At 44.9% G+C, this 26,824-nt stretch overlaps 2 protein-coding genes across 2 annotated transcripts in view; one reads left to right on the forward strand and one right to left on the reverse strand.

Annotated features, from left to right (window-relative positions):
- Nucleotides 1–8,411, forward strand: part of LOC146177286 (uncharacterized) — a 46,527-nt gene extending 38,116 nt beyond the window's left edge. Inside the window, exons 7-9 of the mRNA XM_084581508.1 lie at nt 2,141–2,204; nt 5,813–6,125; nt 8,252–8,411. Of these exons, the coding sequence (XP_084437634.1) occupies nt 2,141–2,204; nt 5,813–6,125; nt 8,252–8,411 (537 nt within the window). The remainder of the gene's footprint in view (nt 1–2,140; nt 2,205–5,812; nt 6,126–8,251) is intronic.
- Nucleotides 8,412–22,856: 14,445 nt separating this feature from the next.
- On the reverse strand, nt 22,857–24,606 carry LOC146177287 (52 kDa repressor of the inhibitor of the protein kinase-like). Its single transcript, XM_084581120.1, has 2 exons — nt 24,258–24,606; nt 22,857–23,492 (listed from the first exon to the last, which is right to left on the reverse strand). The coding sequence occupies exons 1-2, from the start codon at nt 24,359–24,361 to the stop codon at nt 23,312–23,314; spliced, it is 285 nt and encodes a 94-aa protein (XP_084437246.1). The 5' UTR covers nt 24,362–24,606; the 3' UTR covers nt 22,857–23,311.
- Nucleotides 24,607–26,824: the final 2,218 nt, after the last annotated feature.

Below are 26,824 nucleotides of genomic sequence, written 5' to 3' on the forward strand. Positions count from 1 at the left end.
GTGGAAGAGCCAAGTAGCCGTCAGCTCGTGGCTCGCTGTTTACGGCGCCTAGTTGTATGTATCGGGACGCACGTTACGTGGCACTGGGGGGCAAGTGGCTGTCAGCTGGTGGCTTGCGGCGACTTTTTCAGAGCGGTGCGCACGGCGCCCAGTTGTATGTACCTATCGGGGTTTGTGTTAAGGCAGCATAAGGGGGGGGGGGGATGGAGTCTCCAACAATCTACAGTGAGGAGCCCACGGCATCATCAGATGTGCCACCAGCTTTGCATTTGATGCGGCCATCTTCAGTGAATAGAGGCTTTGTCTGTGTACATTCATCCTTCATGGCCTTAATATTTAAATTGCCTGCACACCTCAAAGGGCAGTGAAACATTTCCAGTAATACTGAGGATGACGCTTAAATCAGTTGCGCAAATTCAAGCAAGGTATCAAACTATTGCAAATATGCATTCAAAAGACGTATTGCTTCATTGCTTCAAATGGAATACAGCCTGGTTTACTCCTGTGAATGCGTTCCGAATTTGCGTCCTGCGACGGAAAATCAAAAGGTTCACATTCCAAAAAAAAAAAAAAAAGCACCCAGCACGCAGGTGATAAAATCCCATTTTAGTTTTTGATCAATTCCATTTGGCATGCATGGGTACAAGTCAATGAAAAAAAAAACAACAGCAGGATTGGCTGAAAATACATTTTATCCGTGTTGCGTCAACAGACGCTTTGGCAAGAAAAAAAGAAATGCGTGTCCCATAGATGTAAATACGTCAATATTTTTTCCTGGGGACAATAAAGCAAAGAAAAAAAAAGGAATGGTGCACTTGCGGTAAATTTCGCTGACCTTCCTGTGCTCCACTGCAACCTGGCGCTGACAATCCACGCAGCCGATGGTAACGCAATATTATAAATAATCCAAAGGGATGTAAGCTCTCAACAAGTGTGCTCACGCGCGTTAATCTGACTGAAAACTAAGCCGACAGGCGAAAGCACAGTGAGCTGCTGCCAGGGACGTTACTCATGATGGTGAGTCTTTGAGAAAAGAACAGCAGTGAAAATATTGCAAACTCTATTATGTATGAACATCGATAGCTCAGATCGGAACGAGCTTTCACTGCTCAGCCAATGCGCACGATAGTTACTTTTTTCAATCGATGTTTTGCGTAAGTGCCTGCCACCGCCAGCACCGTGTCGCATCGTTGCCGCCGTTGCTTGTAGCCAGCGGATACCGAATCTTTGGTGAACCTTCAAAGGAGTTTCGAGGGCGTGCTCGAGTGAAATGTGCCGAGCACACCCGCCGGTTCACTTGCTTGTAAATGCCAAGAGCTTCCATCCATACTTTTTTCGCTCATTCTGAGAGGGAAATATATAAAACATTCTTGCACTGCCTTCGCTGCTCGAGTAGCATGGTGCTGCCTAGTTTTCGTCCTCATGGCAGCGCAGAATTCGAGATATCATCTATGAGAAACAGCTGTTTAGGCAAGAGTTTGCATGTGCATAGAGGGTAGCTATACTTGCCAAAACCATTTATGTAGAGACGCAAAGTTCCCCGAGGCAGAACAATAGCCAGAGCTTGTAGCAATGTTTATTTTATTGTAATACTTTGGAGTACTTTGACGAAAGCAAACATGCTGGTTTTGTAGATAGTATAGAAAACACAAAAATATGACAGAACATATATTTACTTATGAGCCCTTTTAGCTGTGAATTTATTGTTCATCCAATCATCGAACCCCACTCCAGTGATAACACATCCGCTGCCAAAAACGGCCATTGTGTGCCAACACCCGCAGTGGCCCGAACTCATTTTTCGCGAGCAACTTAAAGCACTAAATGCTTGATAATACACAAAACAACCACCAGTTGCAGTGTCACTATCTACGTAACCAAGAGGAAGAACAATGTGCTTAACAAGCATTTTGAAGCTCTATTAGGCTTTCTCTTTGCTGTAAACAATGTTTTTCATTGTAGCTTGCATGCAAGGAGTTGTCAAATGTGGGTCACTTGTATAAAGTGCTTGGCATTGATGCATGCATTACTCTGTTTGTGCAGTGCATGAAGTAAGCTTGCAAACATCAGCTCCTTGTTAATTACCTATAACGAGGTTGCACACTCTACTTGACTTGTTTCTGTTTGCATGTGTTTGCAGAGAATATTGAGATGGAATTGGATACCCACCTTGCACATGGCGGAAGGGCAGGGAAAATCAATAGGTAAGTGCACTGAGGATTGAAACCCCTGTGCTTATCTCAGCATATTGCCTTCTGCTTTTGCTGTTACGTAAGAAGTGGTACCTGCAGCAGTCCCAAAGATGAGCTGCTTGGCAGCTGGCTAAGCCATGATGCTGTACAGCTGGAATACCTCTTTTGAAAGGCTTTTGGGGCCCCAGTGTTGAGTTTTACCTGTCTCTAATGATTAGAAAACATTGTTACAGGATGGGAAGCTAGTGATGAAAGAGCATGACCGATGGTGATGGGATGGGATGGTTTTTAATAATGGGAGCAGGCCTGGAGCAAGTGCTCATGCCTGTGCCACTGCTCGCTTCATCTTCATTGTCCTTAGCAATATTCAGTGTCGAAAATAAATTGAAGATGTTGGTTACTTTCCTAAACTTGACTAGCTGCTCATTATTTAGATGTCTGCACATACTCTAACAGTGAGACGCCTTGTGACAAGGCCAATGTTGGGAGCATGCCCAATCCTTCCCTTAAAGCATGCAAATTTTCATGCTTCGGGTTGCTTCTTATTGGTCCTCAAGAATGTGCTTCTAGGTTCTTGTTGCACTACTGGCACCCCGCTGACTAATTGGCATGGTCAGGCGCGTCTCATGCACTTACCCGGGAGCTTTTATGCAATTATGATTATGCTTGCCTTCTGCCCTTTTAAACGCATCTTAATAAAAGGCCATATTAGGAAAATAAAACAACAAATGCAGTGCTGTAAACAGCGCATTTCTAAAATGGTAATTTACTGTCTCCTTACATTTGAAGGGCCAGGTGAGAACTGTGGTCTCGATTTAGTTCTTGGGATCTATATACAAAGAAACCATAAGTTAGTGTAATGTTGAAGAGAATAGAGAAATTCTCTAACATTGCACCCACATTCCTTTCCCCGCTCTCCCCTTCCGGTTGGTCTGTTTTGTCTGTTGTATTCTGTTGTATAACACCCCCAAAAAATATTTCTGGCTATGCCACTGGTACCAAGAATACTGTCATCAACTTGCCCAAGCTTCCTTATCTGCTAATTTGATTCAAATGGTCGCAAAAAGCAGTTGTGCCTCTATGAGCCACCACACTCCATGCGTATCAATATGAATGGGCACTGCCACAGTTCTTAATAGAGCTCAATAGAGAGTTTGCAATAGAGCTACATATTAAATGATCTACAAACAAGGAAAATGGTTGGTACTTTTATTGCATCAGCTAAGGGGTCGTCACCAAACATACAGCACCTTAGAGAATTCGGCACCAGGTGTTTGCATAAGTGATAACTCATGGACAGATGCAATTGATACCTTGAGCAAGTATGAGCAATACCCACACAGCTAGTTTTTTATATTTTGTTTTTATCTACAATATTACCCTGATTCATTGGTATTGTGTATAGGTGCTAGAACTGATGCTTGGGCGAGTTGGTATGACATTTTCTGAAGAACAGCGCGACTTCGACAAGGACGGAAGGAAGACAACACGGACAGGCGCTGACTTGCAACTGAAGTTTATTGCTCGGAACGTGGTAATATATATATCAGGCTCCAAACAACAAGAGAAAACAGAGAAGCGATACACATTTGATTAAACACTTGAAAACTCGTGCGATGCCACCACGTCACTTCCCTGTAGCTAGATAACTAAGCTCCTTTGCTGACAACGCCAAGGACGGGCTGCTGACACAGGCGTCATTTGACCATGCGATTTGTGCGGCCTCAATAATTTCACGGGTTATCTTGTCCCGATGCCCATTTAACACTTTTGTTTTGTGGAAATAAGGTTGGCAGTCGTTACTTTCGCAATCTCTGCAATGAATGCCGAGATGCCCTTTAACGGAGTTGAAAACATTATTATTGTGTTCTCTTAGGCGCTCATTAAGGCATCTGCCCGTCTGGCCGACGTACAGCTTGCCGCAAGATAGTGGGATGGAGTAGATAACACCATCTTTGCATGCAACAAATTGATTCTCATGTTTTATAGTGCACTTTTCTCGTAAAGATTCAGCGTTAACCAGCTTGCACAATTTTCCAAGCTTTTCGGGAGCCGAGAAGACAACTCTGACATTAGCTCGGTGGCCTATCTTCTTTAGCCTGTGGGAAAATTTGTGGATGTAGGGAACGACTGTCGTCTTTTGTTTTTCTTTGGCGGATTCGGCCGTTTCCTTCTTTTTGGTTTTGCCTAAACACGCAAGCAACGATTCAGAAACAGACACGAGCAGTTGCTTGGGATATCCTGCCTTCACAAGGCGATCGGTTTGACGGTTGAAACTTTCTTTTACTGAATGAAGGCATGATTTGTTTAAGGCATTGGTATAGCACGACTTAGCCACGGCGCGTTTTACGAGCTTAGAGTGCGACGACGCAAACGGAAGCAATGGCTTGTTGCTACGTGGTTCATAAGACCAGCAGGTGTGATTTGGCCGGAAGCTGAGTCTGAGATCAAGAAATCTTATCTCGTTATCTTGAGGTACTTCATGAGTCAACGTGAGCGGGTGAAGGCACTGAACAAAGATATCTTGAACCTGGTGCATGACGGAATCAAACTCTTTGTCATCGGTATTTAACAAAACAAGAAAGTCATCAACAAACCGAAAACACTGTAAACATTTCGATCCTTCTAATAGTCGTTGGAGCATTCTGTCTTTTTTTGCGAGTAATAGATCACTGAGCACGGGCGCTACACATGAGCCAATGCACACTCCTTTTTTCTGCAGGTAAAGTTCACCATCCCATGTCGCATAAGTTGATTTTATATACACTTGTAGTAATTCTAAGAAGCCAGCAACGGAGAGGCCTGCCTCGTTTTGGAAGGCGACAACTCCGTACTTGTCAATACACTCTTCGATGCACGAAAACAGCTCGTCATGCGGCAGTGAATAATAAAGATCTTTGACGTCAAATGAGCAAGCCATGAGATTTTTGTTCTTTTGGGTTTTCAAAACCTGGATTACATCCTGTGACTTTTTCACCAGAAATGGATCGTCTATGGTCAATGAATTTAAAATCTTCTTAAGAAACACAGCTACAGTTTTTTGCCATGTGCCGTTTTCGGATACTATAACCCGGAAGGGACATTCCGGTTTGTGCGTCTTTGCACTGAAGAATAGCTGCAGACTGAGTCGTTTACATTTGTCGATAGAATTTTTCAAGGCATAAAGGTTATGCTTTTCACATAGTTTCTTGGCTTTAGCCTTGACTTTAGCCAAGGAGACCTTCTTTTCAACGCTAAAGCACGACAGAACGGCTTCGCGACCCTTAGTTGCATAAAGATGCGACGGGATCACTAGGAAACCTCCTTCTTTGTCAGCCATAAGCAAACGCAGCGAATGTTCTTTCAAGTAGGACACAGTTCTCCGGACAGGAACAAAATTCACATGAGCCTTACACCGTAGCAATGCATCGACCCCTTCGGACACACACCTGTCTGATTCGGCCACGGGTGCCAAACTGGATACTTGTCTCACCATGCCCAGCAGTTCTGCTCGTGACCTTCTGGGTGCGGTGGCGAACTTCGGTCCCTGGGAAAGGACACGACGCACATCGGTGGGCAGTGAAACGTTCCCTGAGGTGTGGATGACGTTTTCCGCCTTGCGCTTCTTTTCCGGCTGTGAGGCTCGGAGCTGAAGAACGTTTGGGCCCCGGCCCAAGCAAGGAGAAAATGGAAAGAATACTCTGACCTGGCCAACTCTACTGCTGACTTCCTTTGGCAGCAGACACTTCTTCAGCTCCGAGCCTCACAGCCGGAAAAGAAGCGCAAGGCGGAAAACGTCATCCACACCTCAGGGAACGTTTCACTGCCCACCGATGTGCGTCGTGTCCTTTCCCAGGGACCGAAGTTCGCCACCGCACCCAGAAGGTCACGAGCAGAACTGCTGGGCATGGTGAGACAAGTATCCAGTTTGGCACCCGTGGCCGAATCAGACAGGTGTGTGTCCGAAGGGGTCGATGCATTGCTACGGTGTAAGGCTCATGTGAATTTTGTTCCTGTCCGGAGAACTGTGTCCTACTTGAAAGAACATTCGCTGCGTTTGCTTATGGCTGACAAAGAAGGAGGTTTCCTAGTGATCCCGTCGCATCTTTATGCAACTAAGGGTCGCGAAGCCGTTCTGTCGTGCTTTAGCGTTGAAAAGAAGGTCTCCTTGGCTAAAGTCAAGGCTAAAGCCAAGAAACTATGTGAAAAGCATAACCTTTATGCCTTGAAAAATTCTATCGACAAATGTAAACGACTCAGTCTGCAGCTATTCTTCAGTGCAAAGACGCACAAACCGGAATGTCCCTTCCGGGTTATAGTATCCGAAAACGGCACATGGCAAAAAACTGTAGCTGTGTTTCTTAAGAAGATTTTAAATTCATTGACCATAGACGATCCATTTCTGGTGAAAAAGTCACAGGATGTAATCCAGGTTTTGAAAACCCAAAAGAACAAAAATCTCATGGCTTGCTCATTTGACGTCAAAGATCTTTATTATTCACTGCCGCATGACGAGCTGTTTTCGTGCATCGAAGAGTGTATTGACAAGTACGGAGTTGTCGCCTTCCAAAACGAGGCAGGCCTCTCCGTTGCTGGCTTCTTAGAATTACTACAAGTGTATATAAAATCAACTTATGCGACATGGGATGGTGAACTTTACCTGCAGAAAAAAGGAGTGTGCATTGGCTCATGTGTAGCGCCCGTGCTCAGTGATCTATTACTCGCAAAAAAAGACAGAATGCTCCAACGACTATTAGAAGGATCGAAATGTTTACAGTGTTTTCGGTTTGTTGATGACTTTCTTGTTTTGTTAAATACCGATGACAAAGAGTTTGATTCCGTCATGCACCAGGTTCAAGATATCTTTGTTCAGTGCCTTCACCCGCTCACGTTGACTCATGAAGTACCTCAAGATAACGAGATAAGATTTCTTGATCTCAGACTCAGCTTCCGGCCAAATCACACCTGCTGGTCTTATGAACCACGTAGCAACAAGCCATTGCTTCCGTTTGCGTCGTCGCACTCTAAGCTCGTAAAACGCGCCGTGGCTAAGTCGTGCTATACCAATGCCTTAAACAAATCATGCCTTCATTCAGTAAAAGAAAGTTTCAACCGTCAAACCGATCGCCTTGTGAAGGCAGGATATCCCAAGCAACTGCTCGTGTCTGTTTCTGAATCGTTGCTTGCGTGTTTAGGCAAAACCAAAAAGAAGGAAACGGCCGAATCCGCCAAAGAAAAACAAAAGACGACAGTCGTTCCCTACATCCACAAATTTTCCCACAGGCTAAAGAAGATAGGCCACCGAGCTAATGTCAGAGTTGTCTTCTCGGCTCCCGAAAAGCTTGGAAAATTGTGCAAGCTGGTTAACGCTGAATCTTTACGAGAAAAGTGCACTATAAAACATGAGAATCAATTTGTTGCATGCAAAGATGGTGTTATCTACTCCATCCCACTATCTTGCGGCAAGCTGTACGTCGGCCAGACGGGCAGATGCCTTAATGAGCGCCTAAGAGAACACAATAATAATGTTTTCAACTCCGTTAAAGGGCATCTCGGCATTCATTGCAGAGATTGCGAAAGTAACGACTGCCAACCTTATTTCCACAAAACAAAAGTGTTAAATGGGCATCGGGACAAGATAACCCGTGAAATTATTGAGGCCGCACAAATCGCATGGTCAAATGACGCCTGTGTCAGCAGCCCGTCCTTGGCGTTGTCAGCAAAGGAGCTTAGTTATCTAGCTACAGGGAAGTGACGTGGTGGCATCGCACGAGTTTTCAAGTGTTTAATCAAATGTGTATCGCTTCTCTGTTTTCTCTTGTTGTTTGGAGCCTGATATATATATTACCACGTTCCGAGCAATAAACTTCAGTTGCAAGTCAGCGCCTGTCCGTGTTGTCTTCCTTCCGTCCTTGTCGAAGTCGCGCTGTTCTTCAGAAAAAGTATAGGTGCTCCCCAGTGCATGCTCAAGTTTGCAACATTTGTCTGCCTGTGCAAATATAAAGAAGCAGCGACGTGCAGACTGGAACTTTTTGTAATGAATGCGTTGCATGCAGCAATGTATTTATACTAATACACAGTACTGAAGATGGGCATTATCACAATGGTGTGCAAGTAGCCGAGCAAGGGAACAAGAGGCACCTGCTCGCGCTGGTGAGTCAGCAGGATGCCACTGCTGCAACAGTGCCTTGCAGCACGCCCCTGGCAATCAATAAGCAGCACTTAGTGACAGAAAAATAGCATGCTTGTTGGTAACGAACGACACGCATTGTCCTAGAGCCAGTCTCGTCACCTGGTGTGTTACCATGAGTGTGCAGGATATGTTTCTGTGGAGTGGACCAGTAAATTTTGTCCTTGACGGCAGCCTTCTGTCCATAACACTTAAGAAGCCAGAAGGTAGACATGGAGAGTATCTTTGTACATAGTGTAGGCACATGAAGTAAAAATTCCACTGCATGATATTTTGTGCGCATTCTGCTACACATAAGCATAGGGCTTTTTCTTCACTTTCTTTTATTACCTGTTTATATAGCTTGTGGTCATGGAAGTAAAAATATCATTACCAAGAGTATTTTCTTTTGCATTGGACGGCCAAATGAATCGGCAGAAATAGGAAATGAGAGCTTCACTTCTTAATTCATTGTTGTAAATAGCGGCTAGTGATTCTATTTGCTAAAAATGCATTGCTTAGTGTGTCATTTGAGTGGCTGATTGGTGGGGTGCTCAGCTCTTGATCTGAAGTTTTTCTAACTGCATTCAACTTTCTGGTTGGTTGTTAACTATTTGTATAACAATGTTCAAGTAACTGTGTTCTATTTGCTTCTTTTCGCATCCCAGGTTTTTATGTAACCCCCTCACATAGTACTCCAGTTCGAGCCTGTGAGGTATGTGAGTAAACAAAATACAGTAAACCCTCGTTAACACGAACTCGCATATCTCGAAAAATCGGTTAAGCTGAAAATTTTCTAAGTCGCGCTTTCACCCCCCATAGGTACTATGTATTAACTCCCGTTTATCTCGAAGCATTTTTTGGGCATAATGCGCATATGTTGAAATTTTTACCACAAAGATCGAAGGCAAACGTCATTACCGAAAAGTGATAGGGGCTCCAAGCAAGCGCTTTGTTCTTATATTAAGTGCTGAATGCAGTCACGTTCAAAGAGCGAATACAAAATTCCCAGAGACGCAGCCGGTTTTCACCTTGGGAGCAGTCACGTGAGCACCGATCGCATGCGGGGCTGATGGGTCTTATTGGGCGTGGTTCGGTCAGCTGTCCTCCGCACGTGCATACCGGCAAGAGAAATTTAGTGATTGTGTGGTTCTGTTTTGTCGCGCCATATTCACGAAGCACTGACTTATTTTTGTTGCGTATGTGGTGTTCGCAAAAAAGTTGAATGCAGCGGCGGCGACCAACGGCTTATGCGATGCGTTTAGCAGCTAGAGGACGCTTTTGTCGGGCCGATTGCCAACGTGAAGCGGGCAAGCATTACCCAGTTCTTCCTTCAAAAATTATAAAGTTGAGTTTTTCCTGAGAATTCTTTTCCATTTATTACAAAAGCTCCCTTAGTGCAGTGGAGCGTTGACGGACGTGACAGGCGAGGGCAGCCAAAGCATTCCACTCGGCGCTGTCGCGCTCAGGTTCTGGATTTGTAGAAAATTTCGCGTATCACCCAGAAGCAGCTCGCTAGGCAGCCAATCGCAGAAGGCTTTGGGCTACTCAATTTTCGTCCTGGTTCTTTTTTTTTGTTTTTTTTTTATTCGTGAGCGAAGTTGGTTTTCCTAGTCCGATTTGAGCGAAGAACCTGCAGATGCTCACTTCGTCTGATTCATGCATATATGAGCGCATCGAGACAATTCAGTAAAAGCTTGGTAGGGTAGTAAAGGAAAATAAAAGTGCTAGTGTGGCTAGATATTAATTTTCTAAAGGAGCAAGAGGAAGTCATTGCTTGCATTGCAGTGTAGTAGCGCACCGTTGAGCTGTGACCTTTTTTTTTTTTACACGCGACCCGTTAAAAAATCATTCATCACTGTTTTACCATACGGCGTGCTGTTTAGTGTTAAAAGCTGGATATAGCATAATTGTACTCCCCCTGACTGGCCCAATTGACCTTCATTTCCCCATCTAGGGAACTGGAGATTGGGGACGCTTTATTAATGTGTGGAGCTATCCACGGTAGCTAAGTAGCAGCTCGGTAGCTAAGGAGTTCAGTTCGGCTCTGCTGTCCTCGTCTGAGTTTCTCTTCCTGTTTTGACATGTAAATAATGTATATAAAACTTCTTTGCCAGCTCTACCTGCTGCTCCCCGTCCAATATCTTGTCCGCCTGATCCCGCTACCCAGAAGCCTTGGCCCCGAACCTGATCGCATCAAGTGGATGGCTGCGGTGTAATGGTCTGCGCCCCCAGTCCTGACTCTGGTACGGTAAGTACACGGTCCTTCTCTTGGAACATTGCCTAGGTTTTACAACTTGTAGATATTTGTAAGCTTTGGCAAACGAAGGGTGGCTTTAGAGGCAGATTGGTTTTCTCTAACCACATAGTGCAGGGACTTGCCATTGCTGCAGTAGTCATGGACTGAAAAAAGTTGCACAAACCGGAGCTGGTTTCAATATTTAGGGAATTGGGCATTGACTGTGTTCCCATCCGCAGAAAACCAGAACTGATTAGCGCAATTGAGGACATCGGTGCGGACGTGGAGGGGATAGCAGAATGTTGGGAGCTTATTCAAGAAGAGTGAAAGAAGGCTGAGGAACAGGAGAAGCTCAAAAAGGATCTTGAAGACGAATAGAATGAAAGGGGGATCGAGAAAAAAACGGTTCGATCTGCAGTTAGCACAGGCAGAACACACTGGGAGACACACACCAAACTTCGTTGTGAGTCAGGAAGCATCAAGTGTCAAAATAAAAAACCTCTTGCTACCATACAATCTAGGAGAAGACATAAGGCTTTTTCTCGTAAAATTCGAGTGGGCATGGGAAAATGTTGAGTTATCGTCTGAGTTTTGGCCCCAGAAACTACTGACCGTGCTCCCATGTGAGGCAGCCCAAGTGCTTGCTCGGCTGACAAAAGAAGAAGCGGCCGACTATACTAAAGCAAAGGCAGCACTTCTCAAAAAGTACCGCCTATCCCTCAGATGCGTTTGCCGCCGTTTCAGGGAAACCAGGTAACAACGTAATCAGTTGTTTCCGAATTTCGCTTACAATCTGAAGGCAGACCTGACAGAATGGTAAAAGAGGAGAACAGGCTTTCGGAACTCATGACAAAGTAGTAGAAGTCATCTGCCTGGAACAATTTTATAGCTGTCTAGGAGCAGAAACGCGTGTGTGGGTGCAAGACAGGCCGAGAAATAAAAGTTTAGAACGTGCAGCAGAGCTGGCCGAAGAATTTCATGCTAGGTGGGGAACAGAGTGATCGTGTTCTCGGGGAAACCCTAAAGCAAACGAAAAGTTTCCGCGAACCCAGACTGGAAACCTAGCAAGCGGCACCTTGGAGCGAGACGAAAGCCACAGGGCAAAGTCGAGTAACTACCCTAAAGTGACAGCCGACAACAGGAAGGAAACCGAGAGAAAAATCGGTCTGTTTCCTATGCAACGAGCCCGGCCACTTTGCCAACACATGCAGGAAGTTGAAGGTTTTTTTCTCTTTGGCGGATGCAGATGAAAAAAACATGCGCCTGCTGGAGCCATACCTAAAAGAGATGCAGGTTAATGGGAAGCATTGTTGGGTTCTGAGAGATTCCGCGGCCACCATGAACGTAATCCACCCCACATACGGGAAGGCAGCTGCCTTAACAGGGGATTGTGCATGTATTAAACAGGTTACCGTAAAGAATAACGCATGTCTGCCGGTCGCACGTGCCAGAATAGGCCCATTTAGCATTCTGGAAATAGAGGCAGCAGTATTACGGAACCTGCCAGAGCAGCTTCCGTACCTCTTTTCGAACAGGTCAGAGCAGATGCTGCAGGAGGAAGGTCGTAGCTTCGGTGACCGAGCCGTCCAAGCGCTCACTTGATTGAAAGCCCACTAAATTGCAGCTGAACTAAGCCGAAAGAAGAATGAGCTTTCTCTCGCGATGGGCCAGGTAGTGGCTAACCAAGATAGCGTCAGATTCTGGCGGAGTGGCTCAGGTCCGCGACAGAGAGGACTTTGAAGGCAGGGAATCGGGCACCGTGTCCCCGGATGAATCAAGGGAGATAGCGTCTATTGTAGCGAAGCCACGCGTGGAACCCTTGTTAGCTCTGGCAAAAGTCGATAGACGATAGCAGCCGAGCCGTAAAAGACATGGTAAAAATGAGGATAAATACAAAAAACATTTGTGGCGAACATCCTCCCAAGTGTGGCGCAGCTTCACAAAGGCCAACCTAGAACGCCCCAAGCTAGTGTGGCTGCAGAAAAAAAAAGAAAGCTGCGGGGAATTGAGCGGCCGAGAAGGATGGAACGAGTATGGAAGAATAGGAATTAATGAAACTGGAGTCGAAGAAGATAAAAAAGCCCCCCCCCCCCCCATAAAAAAAAAAAAACGACAAGCCTGGAAACTCGAGAACAGGATTACCGGGGCCTGAAAATGCTGCAGGCACTGATATTAAGCAGATGGCTTTTGAAGAGCTTTAGTTGTTTTCTAGTGAGGTGGTTGCCACTTTTCTCGACGATAAAGGAAAGGATGACAGATGGCACGCGGTCGCTGATACAGTGACACAGCTATGAGAATGAAAACTACCTTACAGCACGGCACAGCAGCGATCTAGAGTTTCTAATACACATGCATGTCTGACTCCCTGCCAATTGTCAGAATTGTAGCAAGTCTAATTTTCTCTTTCGTTGAAAGAACGTCCTGCCTCAAATCCCGATTTGAATGCTAGTTTTCTTTCGTTTTTTTAACGATCCTTATTTGCCTTAACAGTACTTTCAAGTCCTCTGTCACAAAATTAAGTTTTGACAGAGGAGGTAACAGGTGGCAGCCAGCCGCTCGACAACTTGCTTGGAGCAGGATGGCGGGTATAATGAATGCTACCTTGGCACTGTGAGGGTGGGAATTGGTCAAATATTAAAAAATTCTGAAACCATTACGGACCCAAGCAAAGTTGCTGATATTATGAAAAATTATTTCCACTCTGTGTTCTCTCCCAGAGATGAGACAGCTAACATATTATTGTCATCCACTTCAGACCCAGACTTTATTACGTTTGAAGGGGCCTTGTCACTCGTACTAAACCTGAAAGAAAAATTGGCTTCAGGTCTAGATAATATTCCGAATTCCTTCCTTCGCCGCTATGCTGAACCAGTGTCGCATATATTAGTATCCATTTTTAGCCTCTCGTTACGCATTGCTATTTTACCGGATGACTGACGTATTGCTTGCGTTATAGCGGTTCACAAGAAAGGTGATCGTCTCTTAATGGAAAACTACCGTCCTATATCCTTAATCTCCACGTGCTGTAAATTATTAGAGCATATCGTGTCTCATTTTTTTACAAATTTTCTAGAAAGTAACCATTTGCTGTCTCCATTCCAACATGGATTTCGTAAAGGATTATCTACGTGTTCCCAACTAGTAACAATAGTCCATGACATTGCTAAAGTTCTTGACACAGCTGGCCAAGTCGATCTCATTTTTCTTGACTTTAGCAAGGCTTTTGATCGGGTTCCTAATAGAAAACTTTTGACTTTTGAATTTCGTTATTCCTTCCTTCATAATAAATTGGATCAATGCGTACCTCTCAAATCTTACCCAGTTTGTAGACATCAGAGGGCATCGTTCCATTATTTTTCCGGTTTCATCGGGAGTTCCACAGGGAAGCGTTTTAGGGCCTATCCTTTTCCTAATCTACGTTAACGACAAAATTACTCACATTCATCCCGATATTAGCATCCGCCTCTTTGCAGATGATTGCCTTCTCTATAAACAAATAACATGTGAACAAGACCAAAGAAATTTACTCGACAGTCTAACGAATATCAGTGATGGTGTGCGGTATCGGGTATGACACTGAACTCCCAAAAAAACAGTACTGCTCTGCGTCACAAATAAAAAGCATCCCTGTGTATTTCCTTATGTTATCGATGGTCACCCTTTAAAGCAAGTAGATGAATACAAATGCCTGTGAATTACAATTATAACACTCTTTCGTGGTCTAAACTTATAACAAACATTTGCGCATCTGCTACACGTAATCTCGGCTTTTAAAGACACAAGCTAAAAAGGGCACCTTCCAACCTAAAACTTCAAGCCTACAAAACATTTATCTTGCCGAAACTCGAGTATGCTTCAGTGGTTTGGGATCCCTTCTACGTAAAGGACAAACAAAAGCTGGAAATGGTCCAAAGACGTGCAGTTCGCTTCATATTTAATAAATATAGAGCTACTGATTCTATATCAAAGAATCTGTCAGATAATAACATCCCAACACTGGAAACTAGGCGGAACATTGCATGACTTAAATTTTTATTTCCAATTTACAAAAACTATCTGAACATCAACTCACAAAATTATATTCAGCCATTTTTATCGCGCTCATTAAGACACAGGCATGCCCATAATTTGTTCCCTTATACTGCGCGCACTAATTTGTTTGAATACACCATTTTTCCATTAACAATAATAGAGTGGAACAAACTGCCTGCAGCCGTTTCTCCTTGGAAAGTTTTGATTATGGTGTAACAAACGCATCACAGTTGTGATGTTTTTTTTTTACTTTTCTGCTGTTTTTACCCTTATTTACATGTCCTATTGTTGTGTAATGGTATAATTTGTGCTCTTGTACGGCATTCATTTAGTGGTCTGAATTTGCTGCTGTGTGATCCCTTTTATTTTTGCTTCTGTTAAATCAAGCGCCCATTTCAAGTATTTTTTTTTAAAGCTGACCTGCTTTGTTTCTGTATATTTCCACCTGCTTGGTCTTCTGAGACTGCAGTATTTTCAAATAAATAAATAAATAAAAGATCTCTCAAAGCATCTACAAATAAGTAAAAAACAAAATGGCGCTTGTTGTTGTTTTTTTACTTATCTTTTACTATAGTCTCAATTGAGCAGTACGGCATGACAAACAGCTCATCATTTGAGGTTCAAAATTTCAGTAGAGATCGAAATGTCATTAACACAACTAAAGGAATAAAGCATATGGAATCAGACAGGGGCTTTATGAATCACATCTACAGAGGAGGGAGAAGCGGAGAGCTAGTACTTCACTTTGACGTCAGATAGGGAAGTTTTTTTTAGATACTTTCGTTTGGTTTGCATTACATTCCAGGAAGACAAGGGGTTCATCTACATAGCTGAAAGTTTTAGCGAATACTTGAGTAAATGATTAAAGTGGGCCACACATCGGCCAATCGTCCGATGTAGGTTGTCAAGGCTTTCGGCAGCTTCCCATGTTTACTGTGTTGCGTAACATGTCTTAATGAAATTAAGTTTCATTTCAGCTTATTTTAACTACTTTTCCGAACAGTTCGTTATTCTCACATTCTTTAGAGCCCTTTCGTCAGGCTGGGGGATAGACACAAGAAACCGCTCAAGAGAAGGAAAGTAGCGGCATAAGCCTGAAAGGAAAGGGTGTGGAAGGAAAAAAAAAGGACCGAGCTGAGAGGCAGGAAAAAATAATGAAAGCAAGCAAGCAAAAAAATAAATTTGCCAAGCAAAATTCGCGAAACTAAGCTCAAGACATTGTAAATGCGCAATTAAAACGCTTCATTCCCGTTTATTGCTCTGCATTGTATTGGTGCTTATGCAAGCTATCGTAGACTGAAATATAGACCACAGGAGAGCCTAAATAAAAATTATGCAATGAACAACTGCACCCACAAGCGCGGGCCACTGTGCGCGCACGGCGGTCCCAGTAGACGTGCATTCCATTTATCGGGCATGCTAATTGGCACCATGCAGATAGCGCTGATGCCTATGAGTTGCTATGAGGACCTGATCGCTAATGCTCCACTGAGGACTCTTGCATGCTATACAGGTCATCAGGGTTTGACTATGAGCCAGACTGCAACTCTGACACCCATTTGCGGTGAATCGATCAGCTGCGACCTCTTCGTGGCGTCTTGGCGGCGGACAAGCTGTTACGACTGGGATCTCAGCCGAAGTTCATGTGGCGCGCTTCCAGCAGATCGAGGCAGAATCAAGGGGGTTGCCTGTGAGCAGCGGCCATCAAGGACGGCGACGACGACAGGCATTCCATTCCCACGTGCTGGGTGGTCAGTTACCCTGCCGGGCCGGAACGGGTGAAACGACCCTCGTCATGCCCTTATTCTCCCATAGGAAGACGACTCTTGTGAGGCGTTCATCTCTGCTTGACAAGAGCGTCAACCAACCTTCTTGACAGAGGGAGCCGAGAAAAGAACGAAGCCGATTCCTGGAGCGGGAGATGCACGCTGCTTAGCCCCAGTAGCGGAATGACCGGTCAAGAGCTTTGACATTTCCGAGAGCACGGGGCGTGACACCTCAGCCGAAGGCCTGTTTTCTGCGGGTGCCGAACTTGCACAAATAACCAGGCACAACATCGACATTGCCACCAGCAGTGCTGACCCTCACCACTCCTCTGAAAAGCTGCGAGGAGGTCCCAGTGATGTCTCTGGCAGTGGGCCGGGCCTCTGTTGACCGCACGTGCCCACTGATTGGACTGACCCAATTGAACTTCATTTCTCTACTTAGGGAACTGGGGATTCCAGACGCTTTATTAATGCGCGGAACTGTATCCACGGTAGCTAAGTAGCTCGGTAGCTGAGGAGCTCAGCTCCGCTCTTCTCGTCTGAGTTCCTCTTCCTGTTTTGACATGTAAATAGTGTATATAAGACTTCTTCTTTGCCAAATCTACCTACTGCTGTCCGTCTGATGTCTTGTCTGCTGATCACGCTACCCAGTAGCCTTGCCCCCGAAACCGATCGCATCAGCATAAAAAAAAAACGCTTTGCCGATTGTGAGCAATAGTGGTGTGGTGGTCTTTTTCTTGTAGGCAGCGGCTGTGCACAGTTCATGCTGCCACAGTAAATATAGAAGTTTTGGCTTGGGTCTGAATAAATAAAGTCAGAAGAAATGGCATGTAAAAGGGCTATTAATTATCTTGCATTAAAGGACTACAATGGCAAACCGATGGCGCTGAGGGAAAATGGTGGTAGTGCGACGCGATTAGTTTGCGTTGGCTGTTGAGGCATAGCTAGAACACTTGGCGACGACTTGCAGATGTCTTGGCACACACCTCTAGGACTCATTTCATGCTTTCTGTCTCTGTGTGTATATTTATTCTAGGACTCATTCACACTGTGTGAAAGTGCTCCTCACTCCACCCCACCCCCTTCCTCCTCCTCTGAAAGTCGGAACATTGAACATGCCCCCTCCCTCTTGTGCAAGTAAAAAAAAAGCTTCAAATTTTTGATATCAGAAGGTTGGCAGGTATGTAGATGTTAAGATTGGTGCTGGATCTGTGTTGTACAGCCTACTTAGTTCAAAAATACTGCTGTCGTGTCATATAGGCAGTGTGTATGTGGAGGCACAATAAGGGGGTCTAAAGGTGAATACAGGCGTTAACGTGGAAATAACAAGTAGGCCACTAGAATTTGAATTCACCAGCAGTGCAAGGGAATAACTACGTATGTCCTTTCAATGGGCAGTATGGCTTTTATGGCAAGGGCCATTTTGTGAAACAACTTGAGCCGAGCATCAGTGTAACGAGATGGTGCAGCATTCCTTATGCTTGAACTAAGCAAAAGCAGATGGCTGACACAAGACAGATCTGAGAATTTGATACCTTCGGCTAAATCTAGCGGTACACAACAGCTTTTGCCCAGCTGCCGTGAAGCTTTAGGTAAGGAAAATAGAGCAGGTGCTTAAATTGGCCTGACACAAGAGCCACATACCAGACGGCTAAGGTCACAGATATGGTATGGTACCATATATTGCAAGGCTGTGATGTTAGAGTTAAGAACCAGCCGCTCGTGACTTGCACATAGCAGCGTGAAAGACATTGCTGCAGAGCAGACCTTATACACACTGCTGAGCAGAAAGTTGCTTATTGCCACAAATTGAGCATATGAGAAGAGGCATAAGCTCGTTTCTTTTTTAAGCTATCTTTTGCAACATTTGACAACCATAGAGTAAGCCAAGCTTCACTGAGTTAGTACTTAGGGTGGTGAAATACTGTTCAGCTCTGCATAGCTTGAAAGATGTCATTTGAACTCTGATTGCCTGAAAACACTTTGCACTTGAAATCAAAAGCTTTTTTTTCAGATGCAGTTGAGCAGCACACCCTGAAGTTCCTCGAGAGCACACCAAATTTGAAGCGGCGCAGCTCTGTCAACCGCTGTCTCGCAGACATGTTGAAAGTTAAGAAATGAGGGCCAAGAAAAAAAAATATTTACTGTTGACGCTGCTGCTTCTGTGCTTCCTGCACTCGTTTTGAGGTCTCCGACCTTGAAGCCGAGGTGTGGGTTTCTTAACCATAGGGCCTGTAGACCAATGTTTTTCAAATGGAGGTCTGCGAAACCCACGCCCATAAAAAAAGGTCACACAATAGCTCTTGCCTGGCTAACAGTTTTGTAGGGTTAAAAGCATGAAGGCTCAAAGCTGCATTTAGTTTCTGCAAGCAAAAAAAATGCAAGAAGTGTGCGGAAATGAAGAGCGTGCGAAAAAAAAGGAGAGCATCTGCAACATTTGTTGCTGGCATCTAAAACTCGCTCTAGCTGTACTGCTCAATGGGGCAGCAAATGCAAAACATCTCGGGTGCCCGATGAACGAGCGGCGCAGTGTTGGGAGCAGTCGAATCCCTGTCACTAGAGTGGCATGCTGCAAACATGTAGAACCATATTTCTATATACACGCAGGCGTATAAACTCCGCATCATACGAAGTCCGTACTATTTCTGTATCGTACGAAATCTGTATGATTTCTGTATCAACGGAGTTCCGTAGAATTTCTGTACCATGCGGAATTCCGTACGATTTCTTATCATACAGAGTTCCGTATTCCAATAATTGCGTATGAACGGAAAATACGGATTCCATGTATGCGGATTTTTTCAGTAGGGTTTCCTTTAGGCCCACATTTGCATCGCATCCGCCCTAAATTGCCCCACAAGAGACCGATGCGGGCAGAAGCGGGAAGGAGTACTTGCCTGCCCCGCTAACGGCCATGCGGAAATTATCTAGGTTTTTGGTGGGCAGCCCTATTTGGGGCAGCCCAGGAATTTTCTGCATGAATTCCACATTTTCGTTTGACCTTCCCTTAAGTACCCCTCAAGGGTCCCATGTAGGCAATGTGCGGGCATACCCGTATTTAGCCCCGCCGCGGTCCATGTGGGACCTATTCGGCTTTTGAGTGGGCAGCCCCAATTATATTAGCCCAAGCTTTTCCTACACAGAGCCCAAATTTTATTTGCATCGGCCCTAAAATTTCCCAAGCGGGACCCTTGAGGGCCAGATGTGGGAATATGTAATCAGTTAGCCCTTTCCGCGCCTATAAGATGCCTACACGGAAAAAGCAGGGGCAAGCCCAATTTGGGCTTGCCCACTTGATCCCTAAAGGGGGCCTCATGGGTGTTATTGTGGTTACCCAGGCCCAACTTGCCCATACGGGCCCCAGGTGGGCCACGTAATGTGTGCCACTTGGGTTAGACCAAAAATGTGAATTGGAAAGTTGTAGATCACCTTCAGAAACCCCCATTCCATTAATTGCGATAAAGAAAGTCTCATGTGTGTCTTTTTTTACAGGCTCAAAAGAAAGCCCGTGAAATACAAATAATACCATGTGACTAGCGCATTTGAGCGCCACGATCGTGATGCTCACAGTTGTTGTTTGAGCTAACGAAATCAGCTGCAGTCATGACCCGATGGTTCCGTTGCAACGGTAGGCTGAAATGTTGGCGATGTGGCGATGGTTGGAGCGAGCTTGAGCTCACCCACCGCCACCGAGAACTTGGCCTGCGCACCCCAGCAGCCTGCGTCATGACAGGCGGATGGCGGTAAAGTACTAGCAAATGAAGGGGCGAGCGCGAATCTGAGTCGTCACATGGTGTCGTCTCACCCCTTTACCCAAACCTGTACGCGCAGATTCAGTGGCTTATCATTTATAGCTCATCCGCTTGTCTTGATGTTCGCTGATGGGAGAGAAGGTGATGCAAAGGCCTTGTTAGAATCTCACCGCACTCGCTGCTACTTGCACCGCCATGTGCGCCGGCTGGCTGAAGCAGGGGAAGAAACCATCACAAGCATATCGGCCTGCCACTGCAACATGACCAATGAGGCATGGCCGCAGGTGATTTCGTTCCCTCAAGCACGACTGAGAGCACCACAATCTCTGCGCGCGAATGCGCTAGTCACATGATTTTATTTGTATTTCGCGGGCTTTCTTTTGAGCCTGGAAGGAAAAATACATGTGACGCTTTCTTTATTGCAGTTAATGGAATGGGGATTTCTGAAGGTGCTCTCAGACTGCAATTCACATTTATGTCTAAAGTCATTGTTTAGTAAATTAGAAAAATTAACATAATTAGTTATATATTAATTGCAAAACAAAAAATGCCTGGGATGTGCAAAGCGGCTGGCAGTTGCATGCAACTGGTGTCCGTGGCCTACCTCGCATATTTTATTTTTAAACCCTTGGTTCAAGTTATCTGGGACACCCGGTATATATATATATATATATATATATAGGTAGACTGCCAAGCAAAATTTGAAACATGGATATATTGAGCAAACTCCGTGATGAAGCAGAATTGCGTTTTTGATCATGTTAGCTTTCACTACTGCACCTTTGGACTGCTTTAGTACCAACCTTCCTGTATACAGCCTGCATTTCATTTCCTTAACCTTACGTTTGATTCATGATTGCCCTAGTTACTAATGCAACAGAAAACCCAGGACAGTACAACATGCATTTTAATGCAATCTAATTGAAACATTCTTTTCTATGACTTTATATTCATACATAATAATTTACTTTGCTTTGTGATGATATTTCAGCAAGAGGGCCGAAAAAATCACCCTGCAAGACTTTCCGCTATGGAAAAGCCCTGCCACAGAGGTGCCAGCAGCTGAGGAGGTTGAGAAAAGTTCACAAAGTGAACATAATTGGTGTTTGCAAACTTTGGAAACGAAAAAGTAATGTTTGAAGAAGAAAAAAAGAGCTTCTGGAAAAAATAGAAAATTTGGAGATGCAGTTAAATGAAGAGAGAGCACAGAAGAAAAGGCTTACTAATGCATTGCTCGACAAAATTGGTGAGTGAGCATGTTATCCCTAGTGAAAAATCCCGTATCGCGACAAACGGGTTTTAATCGGTCCTGTATTATCCCGTATAAATTTGATACCGGTGTGACCAGTCCTGTATGAAGCTTAAACGGGTTTATATCGGACAGGTCATGTCCGGTATTAATCTCCAAACAGAGAAACAAAGAATCAAACCAAACAGAGAAACTAAAATTTGTGAAGTCATACAAACCTATTTCTTTAACAAATGTGGACTACAAAATACTGATGAAAGTTCTGGCAGCCAGGCTACAGACAGTGATAAAACATATCGTTGGCTCCCACCAGACGTGTGGTATAAAGGGCCGGTCCATTACAACAAATATTCATAAGGCGAGGTGCGTGCTCGAATGTTGTGACGTTGCTTGTGCCAGGGTCGCGCTTCTTCAGCTCGACCTAGAAAAGGCGTTTGACTGTGTTCCACATGATGCATTGTTTGCAATATTGGATTATATCAATGTCGGTTCTATTATCAGAGAGGGCGTACCCCTGGCGTACCGAAACTGCACAACGCGATTGATTGTTAATAAAGTATTAGGAGAACCCATAATTGTGCGGCGTTCGGTACGTCAGGTTTGTCCCCTCAGCCCTGTTCTATTCTGCATGTATATCGAAACTTTATGCCCGTCTATTATGCAAAATCCATTTGTTCAGGGCTTTCAACTGTACATGTTTGAGGTCAAACTTTTGGTGTACGCTGATGATGTGGCAGAGTTTTGTGCTAACAAAGAAAGTATTTGCGCCGCAGTTGAAGTTGTGAAAGATTTTAGTGCGACCACAGAAAGTCCAGTAAACTGGGGAAAGTGTCTTGGCTTCTGGCACGGGGCGCGGACATCAACGCCTGACTTTTTTGCCAACGTTACATGGGATACAACACCCGTGAAGTATTTGGGCGTACCTCTAGAATTATATGAAGACAGCAAGCCATTTTGGCGCGCCCAAGTTCAGGAATTACGGGAGAAGGCTGACAAGTGGAAAGGAGTGCCGCTGTCTGTCTTTGCACGAGCCACTGTGTGTAATCTATTTTTTGTTGCCAAGGTGTGGTACGTCATGCAAGCACTTCATTGTTCTAGGTTGAGTGTGCAAAAGCTACACCGCATCTTTGCTGTGTTTGTATGGGCATCAAGCTGGGGAAGATGTAGTCGGGATAACATGTTCCGGCCAAATAAAGACGGAGGTCTCGGGCTTGCTCACTTATTTGTGCGCCAGCCAAGGTAGATACAATGGTAGCGAAGGTTCCATAGACGCCCATTGGTCCAAAAAATGGCGGCTCATGGGCACCGCCATATTGGGGGGCAACTACGTATGAGTGACGTTGAATGACGTCACGCATACGTATGTTTTAAGCGCGAATTTTAAAGTGGTCTTTTTATAGAACCCGCCTTTTCAAGCCGGTATCTCATGAAGGCTGCCTTTCAGTGCGCACCAACCTTTGCCAGTCAAATGGGCTCGAGTTCCTGCTAGTTATGGCCTTGCTAATGTGCAATTCGGAACCCAGTGAACGTTACTGGCAAAGAAGGCAGCATAGAAAGGCAGCAACACTTTCAGACGCTGGCTTACCTTGGCTGGCTAAGAATGCAATCATGCATGATTCGTAGTGGAAACCTTGGTGGAAATACTGGTGCTAGTACTTTTTGAGTACAAGGTATGATGCGCAAAGCACAGGCTCAAGTGCACAGTTTGCAATACAGTGTACGGCAAGTATGGTTTTCATATTCATGGTTTATTACAGCAACCAAACAAATACAGTGATAAAGCACACCAACAAAAAATACACGTCACAGGCAGCTCAAGCAGTAGTTTCTTTAAGCTGGCTATTCATCTTAATGGTCACAGTGCGGATAGAAAAAATCCCTGCAGTTCCACGAACGTTGCCAGGTAGGAAATTGAAAAGCATAGAAGACAGTGCTAAGACAGCTTCAATTGAGGCAAACATGACATAAGTAGGCGCATCAACACGGGTCGCAGCCTTTTTGACGACAGATACGCAGACGGTTCGAAGTGCTTGGAACAAACCCGCAAGTCTCGCAGCTGCCATGGTGTCTTCTCCAGGCTGACGTTGCGGTAGAACTGCACCCACGCTCGGCACCTGGACGTGATGCAACGTGCACGTTATTCACAATTGCGCCGTAAGGAATACTGCATACTCCAAACGCCAATGCGTCATTATTCCTGTCAATGCTAACTGCAGTACATTATATTTCCATTATATCTGAACTATGGTAGTAAATGCTCGCCCCAAGCTCTCAGCGCATAAGAGTGCGGTTACGTACGCTCGTCCTCATGGCATGCCGGTAGCTATACTTTTCTATGGTTAAGATTGACGAGAATGAAGTGCGTTTAAAGTTACCCTAACGGTCATGCATATGCAGAATAGCAATAAGAAGACAGGCAGTAACTCCTGCTGAGTGAATTCAGTTAAAGCACCCTCAAGGCCGCGCATACACACGTGGCTGAATTTTGATACTACCAGTTGCGAAGGTCAAATTGGCTTCGCGGTGTTGGAAAACTAAACAGTGTTGTGCTTAGACTTGTCAGGCAGCACAATTGGTTTTAAATTGGCATTCCGGTCAGTGGCATGCGCGTGATTGCTCCTGAGAGCCGGGTATTAAGTTAACGCTGGTGATAGCCGGCTGCATGAAACTCACCGTAAATCAGACAAATGGTGGGCCTCTTTCGCACAGCTCAGCACTTAAAGTGTGTGCCCTGTAGTGTAGTACATAAATATCCCCGAAAAAATGAAGCCACGTGCGCACGAACTGGTTACAGAAACAGAATCGAACAGCCCAACGAAAACATTCGGAGCATATCTAGAGCACACGCCTTGTAGCAGACGACACTGACAAGAGCTCACCTGTGAAAGTCCAGCGGGAAGCGGTGTAGCTTGACACCGACGGCACTGTCCATGCTGTCGCAATGTGCCACGGCGCATCGTTTCTTCACAAGCTGCAAGCTCATCTTGAAATAAAGCGCTAAGCGCTTCAAAAGAACAGCGCGAAGCGTGCAAAGACGGAAAAAGACTTCGCACTGGCCGCACGTCGAAGGAAACGACCAAAACCGAGAAAACTGCCGCAGCGGTGCGGCGGGGTGCAAATTTTACAAAACGGTGACAGAGACGCGACGCGCAAGGACGACGAAAACTTCGCAAAAGGGGCATTTCGAGACTGGCGATAAGAAACCGCTTCGTGAGCTCCCGTGGCCACTGTGGCTGGGTGCCGAAACAGGGCCTGCAAAGTCAAGCTGCAAATGCACCGCACACTCATCAACAAGGGGGCGTAACAAGAACGTTGCAAAAAATTAAAAATGAGGAGTAATGTTTTGCTAAAACAGTTTACCTATTTTATAAAACGTGGCATTAAAATATTTATTTCTTTATGTTGTTTTATAGCATTTTTATTTATGCTTTTGAATTTCATTATCTAAGTGTTTTGGCCCCCCAAAGTGGCTGTGCTGCTGTCGCGCTAGACCGTTTTTGGGCCCAGCCTTCGCTACCATTGTATATATACCTTGCGCCAGCTTGTAAACACATTTTCTTTCGCGACGTTATCGACCCCTTTTTGCGCACTGTGTGCCAAGTGAAGCTCGCGCGGGTGTTGCCCAATTTCGTTGTTGCTACGGAAAGCATGCCAGGGCGTCTTTCTAGTTTTTTCAAAGAGGTTGTCAGCAGTGTTCGAATTCTGTCAGCTCGCTTCTCGACAGAATACTTAAGTTCAGTGAAAGAAAAGAGCCTGTATAAAGCTGTTTGTGACGACTTCTTCTCTGTTCCTGTGTACACAGCCTTGTATAGCGGCCGTCTAGGTCAAGATGTACTGAAGCGTGTCGAAAGAATGCCAGTTTCTCCTGGGGTAAAGACGTTTTTCTTTAAGTTACATACAGGAACATTATCGGTACAAACGTTTTTTGAAAGCAAGGGCTTTTATCTGCCATGGGGTTCACTTTGCTTAATATGTAAACAGCCAGAGGCAATAGACCATGTATTTCTGCACTGTTGGGAGGGCGTCTATTTTTGGGATGTGCTGCAACGAACTGTTAAAAAAGAATTACCATTAGACTCATACGGGATTATATTCCTGCCAACTAAAAATTATGATGGGATTCCACTTGATACGGTTATGCTAATAGGCCTGCGCAGTCTATGGCGGCCCAGAATGGTGGGTTTTCACTGTGACCCTGACGCCCGCCCTGCAAGGCTCTACTTTCGCGAAAGTATACATGCATTGGTTGAAATGCACAAATTGAAGACCACTGTGCCAGACTGGATTTCAAGAGTCGAACCACTATGCGAGCTGAAGGAATTTTAACTTGACAAAAGCAACTTGTGTGAGCCTGCCGGCTTCTGTATGAAGTGTCATGCTTGTGGTAACCGCTCTCCTGTGAGCATTCTGTATGTAGCGCGTTTTTGTTGGCTTTGTTTTGTGTTGGTGATGACCACAGTAATAAAAAAAAATGCCATGGTGTAGTGGTTAAAGTGCGTGCTTGCTTGCTGAAAAGACCGAAGTTCGAATTACATGTGATTTTTTTCCTTTTCTATTTTCTTTTTGTTTCTTTATCTTTTTTCTTTCCTTTTCTTTCTTTTTCAAATTTAGTGGTGTTATGTAGTGTTCAGTCTGTATCAATTAACCAAAAACCGGACGAACGCGTCATTTCTGGAACTGATACCGGGCAGAGTATTCTGCTTCTGAACAGAAGCCGGGCCGATCGACGAAGCTCAACCAGAATGACCATGCCGGACACGCCAGCGCACTAAATAAGCATGATACCAAACATATCATACAACTGTACTGTATATAAAGGGCACTCTTCGTTTCCTAAAAATACCTGGAAAATGCGAAGTCGTCGAAGTGTGCGCTAGCAAGCATATACGCGCGTCGCGTCGCTTTTGCGCGTACTACAGTCGCTGCAGCTCGTACGATCTTGCGGTGCGTCTTCGTATCTGCGACTGAAGATCTGCCGCGTTACAACACGAAAGTAGAAGCACGAACGTATCGTTTCGCTAGCGATGACAAAAAACGGTTCGAGAAAAAAGAAACAAACATCGCTGACCATCGAAAGATGCGCAGATAGCCGCACACCGGGCGAAGCGTTCTCGAATGTTTACATATTGAAACCGCTCAGTCGGAAGTGTATTAATTGACATCGATGCTCCTCGGAAATCAAACTAGTGCACTTCAAAACAAAGACACAGGAAGAGAACGACAACACAGCGCTGTGTTGTCGTTCTCTTCCTGTGTCTTTGTTTTGAAGTGTGCTAGTTTGATTTCCGAGATGATTTACCAACTAGCCCGTTCTTCCACCCTTACATCGATGCTCCGCTGGTAGCACGTGAAGCTAAAACGCCCAGTATTGCAAGTATTACAAGCGTTCGTAGACGACGAAAAACAGATCAGCACTAGTAAATTATGATATCTTGAGGTTTGCCTT

Source organism: Amblyomma maculatum, chromosome 10, assembly GCF_055883805.1.
Source record: "Amblyomma maculatum isolate TAMU_Amacu chromosome 10, ASM5588380v1, whole genome shotgun sequence".
NCBI lineage: Eukaryota > Metazoa > Arthropoda > Arachnida > Ixodida > Ixodidae > Amblyomma > Amblyomma maculatum.